Below are 13040 nucleotides of genomic sequence, written 5' to 3'. Positions count from 1 at the left end.
CTTAGTTAATTTAAATTTAGGTTTATCTATAGTTATAATAATTCTTGCAATTAGTCTTTTCAACGTATACCTAGATAGTAGGCATTTTTTATCCTGTAATAATATTCAATCATATACATAATATAAAGTGAAAAGCAATTAGTTTATTGAAACTTTTCTAGAGTATAAAGATTGAAAGCCCCATGACAAAAATGATGAAATTATTACCTATCTTATTAGCCACCAACTATTAATTGCCATTATTATGCAACTTATTTAAAATCATCTCATGTAGATAAATACATTCAAATACTGCCAGGTGTCCGCTGGATGCCCCAAAACCAACACAATTCGACAATAGCACTATTTTATCAGAACAATTTCTTCACTGACCCTATTACGATAAAAAATTAAGCCTTTACAGTGGACAATATCACCCTTATTTCTAATACAATAAGATTCAAAACCACTGCATTTAGGATGAATAGCCTGCCAATGTTTGTCCAAATTACGATAGCCATTGTGGTCATGACCCTTTAGGTAAGTACACTGCCATCTATTGACAATTCTGCATAATAATGTGTTTAAGAACAAAGAGGTTGCCAGGTAAACAGCTGCTCAGAGATTTAATTCTGAATTTGTATTTTTTATCGTGACCTCGCTAAGGGTTGGATTGCGTAACAACTAAGGTGTGCTGGCCAGGTGATAAAAACAACTGGTGTCGTTGAAGCTGTATATTTTTATAATTATTAGTTATTTACATGCCAGTTATAAATTACACGTTATTTGCATCCATCACGCTATTTTTTTTCGCTACTGAAAGTCTAGGAAATTTGTCAATTGTCCTTTCACGTGAAATTGGTCCATTCTTCACTTCGCTTATAAAATTTAGCTATTGATTGTAAGTAATAACCTAGAATTGAATATTTATACATAAGGAGCAAATATATTTGAATGAAACAGTGTTACATACCTAGGTACTTAAATTTAAATTATTTATTAAGCTATTGCATAGCTTGAGCGCGGGGACCGAATCCAGAAATTCCGTAACGAAAAACCTCACACTCCCCACTCCGACGGGCGGAGGTGTGGCTTGAAGGCATAGCATGCAATAGCTTTACCGCGGTAGTCCCCGAGTGCCACACGTCTTTTTTTTTACAAATGGTTTCATTCATTTCTATGATGTTGTTGGGATTACGTACGTGATATTTCTAATTTTAATTATAATTACTGCCAATCTGAATTGGTATTACTATACTGGTATTCGGGAAAAGATTTTAGTTTAAATAACGAATCTTAAATTAAGACCCTTGATAGTAGGTCCGCGTAATACAGGGGTCAGGCCCAGGGTATACCTACAACAACAAAAAACTCTGATCTTGTCTTTGGCAGAATCCGTCGTCAATACATAGGGATGCATTCGGATTTGCTTCTCTGTTCTCTGTAATTTGAACTTTGAAGAAAAACGAAAAGCTTATCGGAGAGTAGATTTAACTCAATACACAATAAATATTAAATATCAAACACATTTAAAATATCTCCGCTGGGTATCACAAGACTTCACTATGGACATTGGCAAGGGCGTCGCCAGCCGATGGCGCAGGGGGGGGCAAGTTGACTTTACCTACTATTCATACTTTTCTCATTCATAGAGAATGAGAAAAGTAGTAGGTATGAATTGTAGGTAAAGTCGACAGCCCATGAAGCTTTCCACTTGTACTACGAGCCTTACATCTACAGCGATTGTAATAACAACAGTATCGTACTATATGTATACACTATACATACAGGGTGTCCCAAGAAGTATGGATATACTGAAGCCAGGAGGTAGAGGACCTATAGAGCTATCCAAATCACCCCCATGTATGTCATGCGATTTTTCGTAGTTTCGGAGTTATGACTTTTTCAATTTTTCACCTATCGCCGAGTACGATGAGATTTTTTACTCATGGTGACGTCAATTATTGCGGTAGATGCTTGATTTTTTTTGTGTGCTAAGCTGAAAGATAGGCCAATTCAGTATGGTAACATATGGTAACTTTTACTATCGTTAGATCTTTGAATGGAATAAAAAAAAAAAGAATTAAATGCCAAGAAAGATAAAATTACCCAGTATGTTCACAACTTCAAGAGCCCGTAAAAAAATAAAATCACATAAAATAAGTTTTCCGTTTAGTTTTTAAAAACTTGCTCTATCCTGTATATATTCTGTGACAGTACAGAGTCCAATGTGTAAAGCTACACGAGCACGAGCTCTTGACTATGCAATAAAAAACTTGTAATTATAAGTTATAATAACATTTATTAGAAAAATAGAATAAAAAGGAGTTTGAATTTGAATAAATGTACAGCGTACAGCGTATTTTTTTTTTAATTACCAGATTTTGATATTATAGGGGTCATTGTTTGTATTAGGTTAATTAAAACATAATTTTCGAGGATTCATTGTAAACTTCTCGACCACTTTATTATTAAAATCTTGTAAGTTTCCATGTATAAGTTTTCGGTGCACACTCATCATGGCCAAACCATTGAGGCGATTTCCACTCATAGTGCTTCTTAGCCAGGTTTTTAGTCCTGAGCCCTGAGGCTGCTAAACGATCGCTCTATCGTACACGTCGTGCATGGAAGAGCGATCAAAATTTTCAACTTTTTTAGAATCTCTAGGGGGGGCAGCTGCCCCTCCCTGCCCCCCCTTGGCGACGCCCTTGGACATTGGACATACCATACTTAGTGATTACTGATTAGTGAATAAATCTATAGGTACTAATATTATAAAGCTAAAGAGTTTGTTTGAATTCGCTAATCTCAGGAACTACTATTACGATTTGAAAAATTATTTCGGTGTTAGATAGCCCATTTATCGAGGAAGGCTATAGGCTATAATAAATCATTACGCTAAGACCAACAGGAGCGGAGCCACGCGGGTGAAGCACAGCTAGTAGATAATAAACACGCCATTTAAATAGATTACCGAATTATAGGAATAAGATAAACATCACGCTTATAAGAGAAATGTTTAAAAAAATAGAAGATATTTTCTGGAAGACCTTTAATGGACAACATTAAAATACAAAAATCTTTATGAAAAAAAATTTACGATGTCTACGATGTCATGAATACGATGAAATGGAATAGGCATGGACGTATAAAAAAAGACGGACGCCGTATTACGAACAAACAACATGAAGCCACCATAGTAAGCTAGCGATCGTGTAAAGACAATAAACACGCACACACTCTCACCATAGTAAGCTAGCCGGCCGCCATTACGTCGTGAACTACCGACTGATTAACTGCGTCACTGTTTCACAAAAAATATTTAAAATGCCGTCTTGCGTGGTTAAATGGTGTCGCAACAGTACAATTTTAAATAACAAAACACAAGGGATTACATTCCACAGGGTAGCAAGTTATTGCTTTTATGTTTTAATGACAAAATTATTACGGCAAAATTTATAGAAAAAAATACAGCCGCCATTGTCATCAGGACAGCTGTTGCCATGGCAACATGGCACACACACATGGATGTTTCGCCGCCATTACTAGGCTTCACTCAATGTTTAGGCGATATACCGTCCGTCTTTTTTTATACGTCCATGGGAATAGGTATATTGATTCTAATTTATAAGGCCAATTATTTGGTCTGCTTTAGATATCAGAAAAAAATTGTGTAAACTACAAAAATAATCATTCAATTAAGTAATAATAATATGTTATACCAGTTACTCAAGACTTGTTAACTCGGTCAAAAATTTTGTTAAAGATTTTTATTCGTTGCATTCCTTTGAGCATTCAAAATAATAACACAATGTACAGTTATTTTTTATCAAATATATGAATATTTCTTATAGCGCCATCTAGTAATTGCACCGTTAAGTAGGAGTTAGTAGTTATGATGCTACGTTCGAACCATAGACTACAACATACACAGTTCTTAGTTTCGAAAACTAATAAGAGATGGCGCTGAATTAAAAACTGACGATAACTTGTTAACAATAATATAAAATATACAGTGTATGTTATGCCCCTTCCTATTTTCATTGTACATTATATTGTAGGAGGTATGAAGCTAAAGAAATGCCTTGTTTTTTATGACATGAAAATAAGTAAAAATTGTATTTTCAACGGCAAATTACCTCCGTAATTTGTACCGAGACTTATTTCTTGCATTCAATCAAGTAATAATAATATGTCTAATGCTAACGTAAATAATGCTCAATAGGAGTTTATCGATAAAAGGTTAAAATAAAATAAAAATTCAATCAGTCACCAAATTTATTTGCACACTAAATCTATATCTTTATAATACTTTCAGCATTAATCTCATTCATTTTGGATAATACGAACTCGTGTTCCTTCGATAATCCTTTTTTACCCAAATAATACGGATACGTATTATTCGTATTTAGGTAAAATATGCCTTCCTTAGTTTTATCACAATTCAAGCCCAACACATTGGTAATCCTTGGCTGTCTCTCATAGCAATTTTTGTCTCTCGCGGCTTGCACAGAATCGCACTGTAAACCAATGAAAGAATTGGGATTCCTCAACGCAGCCATCCACACGTAATACGACCTTATGTGGCTGCATATAACGTCGCATATGGTCCATATCAGATCGCCTGGTTGGAATTCACCACCGTTTACGTAGAAATTGACATGTCCTACGGGCGCAGCCATACCGTATCCGTCTATATTTGTGGCCACCATTTCTACAAAATCAGCATCGCTTTTATCGATACGTTCCTCTGGACCTAGGTTTCGGAAGCAAGGACCAGCTGGGTCCAACCCTGTAAGTCTAGATATGGAATGGCCTGTCAGCTTTTTGAAGTGTTTCGCTGTGAAGCTGGCTGTCTGAGCGCCTAGACTGATTCCTACAATTTCTAGCTTTTTCGGATCTAGACCGTAAGTCGTAAGTTCAGCAAGCATTTTTGCCGTATTCTTACCAACAGGTCGCATGAAACGGGCAGCTCTGTAAGAAAAATAATCGTATTTTCAACCGAATTCAAAAAAGGTGGCGATTCTCAAGACGACTGTATTTTTTGTCTTTGATCATCCCCTGGCAGAAAAATATTTCTCAGTCTTTATCATTATTATCTATCTACGAAATATTTTTTGCTTCGTAAGTATAATTGTATACGATACGATTATGTGTGTAATGTAAGTTTAAAAATCAGCGCCTCGTATTTTACATAATTATATTAGTTTCGACATAAAAATACAGATGGCGTTACACAGTACACTCCATACAAACATTCATATTTTAAGAAATAAATAATTAATGTAGTTAATGATGAAGGATGAACGTCATACACCATGAAAATAATTAAATAAGTAGGTATTTTGTAAAATTATAGATAAATCCATAACAATTATAAGTCGGACCTCAAAGGTCAAAATATGTATGGTTGCTGAGAATTAATAGCCCATTACTATTAATAACAACATATTACATTACATTAGTAGTTACTAAGTAATACTTTTTAATGAATATAAGTTCTTTAGACGCATGTAAAATGTACTATTTTTTATCGTTTGTTTTTCTGTTTACCTAAACAAAACTTTTACAATATTGTAAGTAGGAATGTATACCTAATATGTAGTTATCTATTTATTTATATACTTATTTATTTCCTAGTGGAATCGCAATCTTTACGTGTAAGCTGCATTTATTCACTCAACTTTAAGGTGAAAACCTCAAGGTTGATTTAACTATATTTTAACCTCTCCTATAGAATAATTAAAAGAAGAAAATATACTTTTTAAATCAGCAAAAACTGTCTCCCATTAAAAGGAATACCTACTTGTAACACTTAATCTTACCTTGGGTATTGCATTGTAGTAAACATATTAGTGTCCAATAGCAACACATTATATCCCAAATCCTTATAAGCAGCGCCCATATTCCTAGCGAATATAAAGTTAGGACTATCCAAGTACCCTCCTATATACAGCACTGTATTTCTCCTAAAATCTATATTTGGATCCAGGGCCAGATCCTTCATCTGGTAGAAATTGTATTTATTGGGCATAATTTTGTCACTGTTTGCGACAGTCATTGTTAGGTATTTGAGACTTCTCTTTGTGATTATTGCTTCTTGATTTGATCCGGGACCTGGAACATATAAATTGGGTGTACATTAACACGGTATTTATAAATCCAGGGATAAATAAATAAATATTTCGGGACAATTTTCACACACGGCACGATCTGATCCCATACTAAGCTTTCGCTTGTGTTATGGAAACCAGATGGCTGATAAACATACATATATAATTTTAAATAAATACTTATATAGGTAATTAACACCCAGACACAGAGCAAACATCTATGTTCATCACAGAAATATTTGCCCCGGGTGGAATCGAACCCACAACCATAGGGGGTGTTAGAGCTTTACAAACAAACAATGTAATTAGTATTTGGGGATAAGAAAATGAAATATACCCCATGTTATAGGGTGGATGGTGGTTGGTAATGTTAAAAATTTTAACATTATTTAATAATTTTTAAGCAATCGTGTTTTTGTGTTAATTTTTGTGTGTGTTTTTTTTATTCGTCGTCAAGTCAAGTGTCGGAAACATTTATTTTACTCGTATCTATTATTAGACTTTATTCTAATACAAAAGGCGCGATCCATATTCGAAATAATACTATAATCTTTAAGATAAATAATACGATTCCGAGATGAAATCATAACTTGCAGGTTCCATAGTTTTTGTTCATGATTTACATCCCCTAGATAATTAATTAGATCTTTCATACACGAGTGATAAGGTCCAATATATTGGTTTACTTTTAAATATTCGAACGACATTTCTCCAACCTATACAATACACATGTCCATATTTGTGCTCGAAAATAACGGAAGATGTATTTACTTCTTAATGTAACTGAAAACAATGTCGGAACAAATATCCATCAAAATAAATACTGTTAAAATGTTTGCTATGTGATTATATTGCCAAGGCTTTTGTGATTCATTGAACGTAAATAGGGACTTTCCGATTTAAAATACATATCGACAAATAGTTTCAGATAAACACTAAGCATTCGTACCTACATGCATTCTCTTCAAATTTTACTAGACTGAAACAAATCTCTACACATGTACTAATTCTAAAGACGCTTCAGACTACATTATTAGACTCAAATTGCAATTTTCACAAAAAGTACAATTGTTTTTCTATTTCATACTGAGCCCTGCGCCTCTAAATGTCAACCTAAATAACCTATCAACAAAACATTTGTATCAATCGTCACTGAACATATGATACATAGCGGGTGTGCCACAGGGTTCCGTTAACGCGCCACTATTATTCCATACAGTTGCTTGCCAGTTACTATAGTCATCACTTGCGTGAAGCATTTAAATGACAACATAAAAATGCGACCAATCGCTTTCACTGGACAGTCATGACATTGATCTTTACAGACGGAAGTTAAAGTGCATTGTTGTTATTTAATAAGTACGATCGAATTGCAAGAAATTGTTTTTTTTTTTTTAGTATATTATGGCTGAAGTAAAGTGCAAATGTGTTTACTGATTATTTATAGAGAGAAAAAAATTAAGTTAATATGTTTTTTATTCGTCATTAATCAAGGCAGAAAAGTCGATAAGTAAAATTTAATCCTGCGTCATATTGAATTAAATATTTAATAATAAACAGACAGTTATTTAAAAAATATATTTAATTTTTTACATAAAGAAAAGAAATACTTTCATGGATTAAATAATAAAAAAATCATACGTTAATACAACATTACAATTAATGTACTCGTAACAAACATAAATCTATTGATAAAATATTTATTTACACCCCGACAATATCGGATAATTTAAGTCAGTAAATCAATCCAGTTTGAAATGCGACTTAAATTGTAATTTATGCCATAACTAAACTTCAAAAACATAGAATAATTAAAAAACGTAGTTCCTTTTTTAGTCTTTACTTATTAACTTTGAAGAAAATATATAATTTATTTTTTTTTGTAATGAAAATATATTATTATAATCTTGTCTTAATCTCTATTAAAATAAATAAATAATCTCATCGCATAAAAAACTGTAATAATTTAGTTCCGATTCTTATTATTATAGATATTATCAATCAATTTGGCTCATCTTATTTTCTGAATATCGAAACAAATGCCTTACTTTTCCGATTCTAATTACATATTATCGATCTTTTTAAAGTATCTCATTTTCTGAATATCAAAATAAATATTTCAGTAAGTAGGTACCTACTGCTTTACAAACAAGTATTATCACCAAACAAAAATCACATCAAATTATTCCATCTAATTCGGTAAAAGAAACATTTTTTGGATCAACTAATCTATATTATAAACAGGAAAGGTTTGTATGTATGTATGTATGGTTTTCACGCATAAACTACTGGACCGATTTTGATGAAATTTGGCACAGATAATCTTTAGACCCTGAGAACGAACATGGGCTACCTTTTATTGCGAAATATGTACCACGGGCGAAGCCGTTACTAATAAAATATTATCATGTAATATGAGACAAAATAATGCCATAATATTTCCCTTTATTTTTTCAATAAGTATTAAATAATACTTACAATCTGACAAGAAGCCATTCGGATAACCCTCCATATATTTTGAACTGTGCATTGTTGAAACATTACAAATAGACAACAAACAAAATACAACAATTATTGCTAGCATATCGTTAAACAAATTCCTCGTTGCAATTCACTTATAAAAATACTTATTTTATTATCACCGCTTTGTAAATATTTTAACACTATTTTATTTTATAACACAAGTAACAATCTTCATACTATTTATACCAGTACTTATTTCAAGTAAAGGCCTGTTTGTATTTTTTTACACGCACAAATATCGTCATAAAAATTTACGGCTATCTATCGTTTAAAAATACATACGTCCATGCGGACATCATGACAATGTTACAGTGCAAAAATTCATTCGACTTTGGCTCTCCGATTATACTCTGTGGCCCTTATAAAACGCGCGAAAAATGTGTTGATTTTTTTTAATTTGCGTCATGACCATGATTAATTTAAATGAAGTTAAATGTTGCTCTATGCTAAATTTAAATATATTTATTAGATGGATCCTTGACCTCCAGGAAGTTGGCACCGCTAAATAGTCACAATTTTTTTAAGCCTGTTCCGGTTTGATTTAGGTTTGTTCTACTTTGTTCCAATATAGCATAGGCCTAAAACATACACTTTCAGAAAATATGGAACAAATATATATTTGTAGCTGGCACGGGGCACCGCACGTTGAAGGCGATATTATTATTATATTATTACACGACATTATTCCAAATTATTGAGTAGATACAAAAAAAAATATTTCTTTCAAAAACCGCAAAAAAGTATTTTGAGTCACAGCTCAAAATACTTTTTTTGCGGTACCGTACTTTGAAGTTATATTTTTGGAACAAAGTAGAATAAACCTAGAATAATCCGGAACAAGCTTCAAAATTGTTGTCAGTTTTAATTTTTTTCCACTAGCTTAAGTAAAAATATACTTCGAACGTCACATGTCTAAAATTAATTTAAATTAAGGCTCAAAAAATAAATATTAAAATATACTTACAGCTGTTCTTCATATAATTTTGAAGGGAATTAGTAAACGCCATAGTTATATCAACCCAATCATTTATATTCTGCATATAAATGTATTGAACTTTTAAGATTAAAAAAATATGTACTAAATATAGAGCACGCATAATGAAAACTTCTGATGTTTCTTCTGAAAAATTGATGCGTAAAAGTCATTTCATTTTGCTTATATACGAAGAGTTATGCAAATTTTTACATATTTTCAAAGATTAAAAAAGTAATACATGCATGGTCGAATTATTAACCGAATTCTAAAGAGTCTTAGGAATTGTTTATAAGAATTAAATGTAGGCCGTGTGTAGGCCATTCACTTCTAAATAATAGTGGTAGATTAAAAAAATATATGTATGAAATAACGAGTTCATGTTATGAATTTATATATAACTATATTTTTTATATATTTTTTTAAATATATTTTTTAGTAAGTTCCCTGCTTGCTTAAAGTGGACGAGTAACTGATGTTTTGTAGCTCAGATCTCGAAACACAGCTTAAGGTTCAAAACCTTTAATAAAAACAATATTTTTTCTATAAAAACACTTCTTATAAATTTTCATTAGGTACTATCTTCACAGAGTTCCACTCGATAGACTCACTAAAATTAATGAACTTATTAATTTTTGTTTGTGATAACTAAAATGCGAATTTTTTGGTGTGTTCTTTATGAAAGCAAAGCCGAATTTATCACCTAGATTATAATATTCTAATGTATACAAGAGAGTGATTAATAGCATTAGTAGAGCTATCCTAATTGAAATTATATTTAACTCTATTGGCTGTTCAACTCGGGTAGAGTAAACGGTAGAGTGAACTAGCATCCTACTTTCCTATCCTACTAATATTTATAATATAAATGCGAAAGTTTGTGAGGCTGAATGTGTATGTGTATGTTTGTTACTCTTTTTTTTTTATTCTTACTTTTTTTTCAAAGGGGTTTTGTCAACAGTTGACAATGTCACCCCCGTAAAAGCAAATAACACGATATTTACATACATAATAATAATTAACTACTACCACCTAAATATAGTTTTATCAGCATCTTTGCTTCTCGAGAATTGTTACTCTTTCACGCAAATACTACTGAATCGATTACAATGAAATTTAGCACACATATAGAGGGTAACTTGGATTAACACAAAGAATATGTTTTATCCCGGAGATCTAACGGGAACGGGAACTATGCGGGTTTTTCTTTGAAGACGCGGGTGGAAAGCTAGTACTACATAATACTACTCTACCAATTTTAGTCCTCTACTCTACCAATGTCTACATTAGTATAGTTGGTACTCTACCGCTCTACTCTACCGTTTGCTCTACCCGTGTACAGCGGCCATAATATGTGATTAACATTTTTAAACAGCGTTTAGACTTTAGAGTCGTAAATTGGAAACATTGGCAAATATTTGTGAAAAGTTAATCTTTGCATCTTTGTAAAATTTTTACAATAGTTCAATAATCAATATTGAACCCGCATGTTGCATAGTTTCCTAGATATAATTATTGACTACAGACTGATGGCCTTTAACTTCGTCCACATAAATAATACCTATTAACTATACTTTAATATTATAAAGTTCAAGTTTGTTTGTTTGAACGCGCTTATCTCAGGAACTGCTGGTCTGATTTGAAAAATTATTTCCGTATTAGTTCGGGTAAAACCGCGGGGCACAGCTAGTTATTAATGTTTGTTTTTGTTTTTGCCTCAGTTTTTTATATAAACTAGATAAACTAGATAGACAAGTTCACTAGTTCCACTTTTATTTATACGTTTAAATTAAAACTACAACCGGTTTAATTAGATTATCGTCAGATATATAATATATTGAAGATGATGTTACAAAACCTGTCGTAGATTTTTATAGTAAATATTTAATTTAAATGTTAGAAAAATAACTTTATTGACAAAATAAATGCCTACAGCTTGAATATGAATACATAAAAATGAAAGTGTAGCAAGTAAATTTTGTACTTCATTTCAAAAATAGGTATAAACTGTTAAATGCAATTCCAGGGATGGAACAATACAATGTATAAATTATGTTTTATCTAATCCATGTAGAGACAAAATCAACAAACCAAAAATCATCTACTTCAGGCGTTGCCGAATTATAACTGGTGTTATTTAATAACACGATTTTCTTAAATTTTTATATCTAGATTGATAGAAAAGATAGACATTAAAATATAGTATTTCAGACAATAAAGTGAAGAAGTTAAGTGAAGAAGAAATATTGAAAGAAACCTCTTACAAAAATGTGTCTTTGTTTCAGGTGTTTTATTATCATTTGAAGTTGAATGATGTTGATATCGTTTGCAGACTTTCCATAGTGATATAGGTAGTGATAATTTTCTGCACCATATTCTGTGATCTTATAAAAGTATAAGTATTAAACAATTATTATTATTTAGCTTTTCCATAGTGATATAGTTAGGTAGTGATAATTTTCTGGCCCATATTCTGTGATCTTATAAAAGTTCAAGTATTAAACAATTATTATTATTAAAGCACAAAACCAAGTCCATAGTTTAAACATAATTAAAATTAAATATACCTATGGATGAAAAACTGAGTAGAAACTATATATTGTCATTAAACGCAGGTTATTAGAGGTTAATAATTATTTTCTTCTTTAAAAATAAGTGGTTTACTATTATTAAATCTAATGGTGAATGACGTCAAACGAGAAAACATAGCTTGTAATAATTACAAAATAAATGATACCTTAAAGAACGAATAAAATATACATTACGGGCTGAATTAGATATAAGTTAGATATAAGTTACATATTATGTAAATTTATTGACATTATTTTAAAAGAGCAACTATGGAGTTTCTTGCCGATTCTTCTCCATAGATACTGCTTTCCGAATCGGTGGTAAATGTTAAAAATACTATGTAATGACGATTCGAAAGTGCTACTAAATAGTAGTCTAATTGAATAAATTAATGTTTGAGTTTGAGTTTGAGTTTGAGTTTGAATTGAGAACCTCCGCCTTTTTTGAAGTCGGTTAAAGAAGAAGAGAGGATATATTTAATAGTGTTCATTTTTTTCTCATCTCTAGATCAGATTTTATGATAGGTTAGTTTCTATAATTATTTTAAAGCAATATTTATTACAAATATTTATCAGAGGAATGATTTTATTGTTTGTTTTCATTTATCTACATAAAATCTAGCAGACCAATCAAAAAATATTTTGTCAGAAAAATATTTACCGAGTAACCTAGACAGTAGACATATTTTATTTTATATATCTATCCTAGGTCAACCCGTTTCGGACAAACAACTAGCTAGTAGATGTTGGAAAATTTTTACGCCTGCAATATATGTCATAGTTATAATGATAGCACACGTATCATACAGTAACAACAGGCGTTTAAATTCTTGTATGTCATGTCTTCATATTATGTTTATGCAATTTTAAATTTGTTTATGA

The 13040-nt window shown here is 31.5% G+C and overlaps 1 protein-coding gene across 2 annotated transcripts; it reads right to left on the bottom strand.

Annotated features, from left to right (window-relative positions):
• Positions 1–4239: 4239 nt before the first annotated feature.
• LOC149483832 (lipase member H-B-like) lies at positions 4240–9730 on the bottom strand. 2 transcript variants are annotated; one of them, XM_089702021.1, is made up of 3 exons: positions 9580–9730; positions 5805–6096; positions 4240–4953 (listed from the first exon to the last, which is right to left on the bottom strand). In XM_089702021.1, the coding sequence occupies exons 1-3, from the start codon at positions 9710–9712 to the stop codon at positions 4275–4277; spliced, it is 1104 nt and encodes a 367-aa protein (XP_089558147.1). In that variant the 5' UTR covers positions 9713–9730; the 3' UTR covers positions 4240–4274. The 2 variants fall into 2 exon arrangements, with proteins under 2 accessions (XP_089558147.1, XP_089558148.1); XM_089702022.1 differs by lacking the exon at positions 9580–9730 and adding an exon at positions 8571–8907.
• Between the last annotated feature and the right edge of the window lie 3310 nt (positions 9731–13040).

The sequence above is a fragment of the Colias philodice genome, chromosome 12, assembly GCF_061535455.1.
Source record: "Colias philodice isolate Cphi_HAF_F1 chromosome 12, ilColPhil1 Martin Lab GWU primary, whole genome shotgun sequence".
Classification (NCBI taxonomy): domain Eukaryota; kingdom Metazoa; phylum Arthropoda; class Insecta; order Lepidoptera; family Pieridae; genus Colias; species Colias philodice.
The sequence above is the reverse complement of the archived record's forward strand: the minus strand, read 5'-3'. Positions and strand labels throughout refer to the sequence as shown.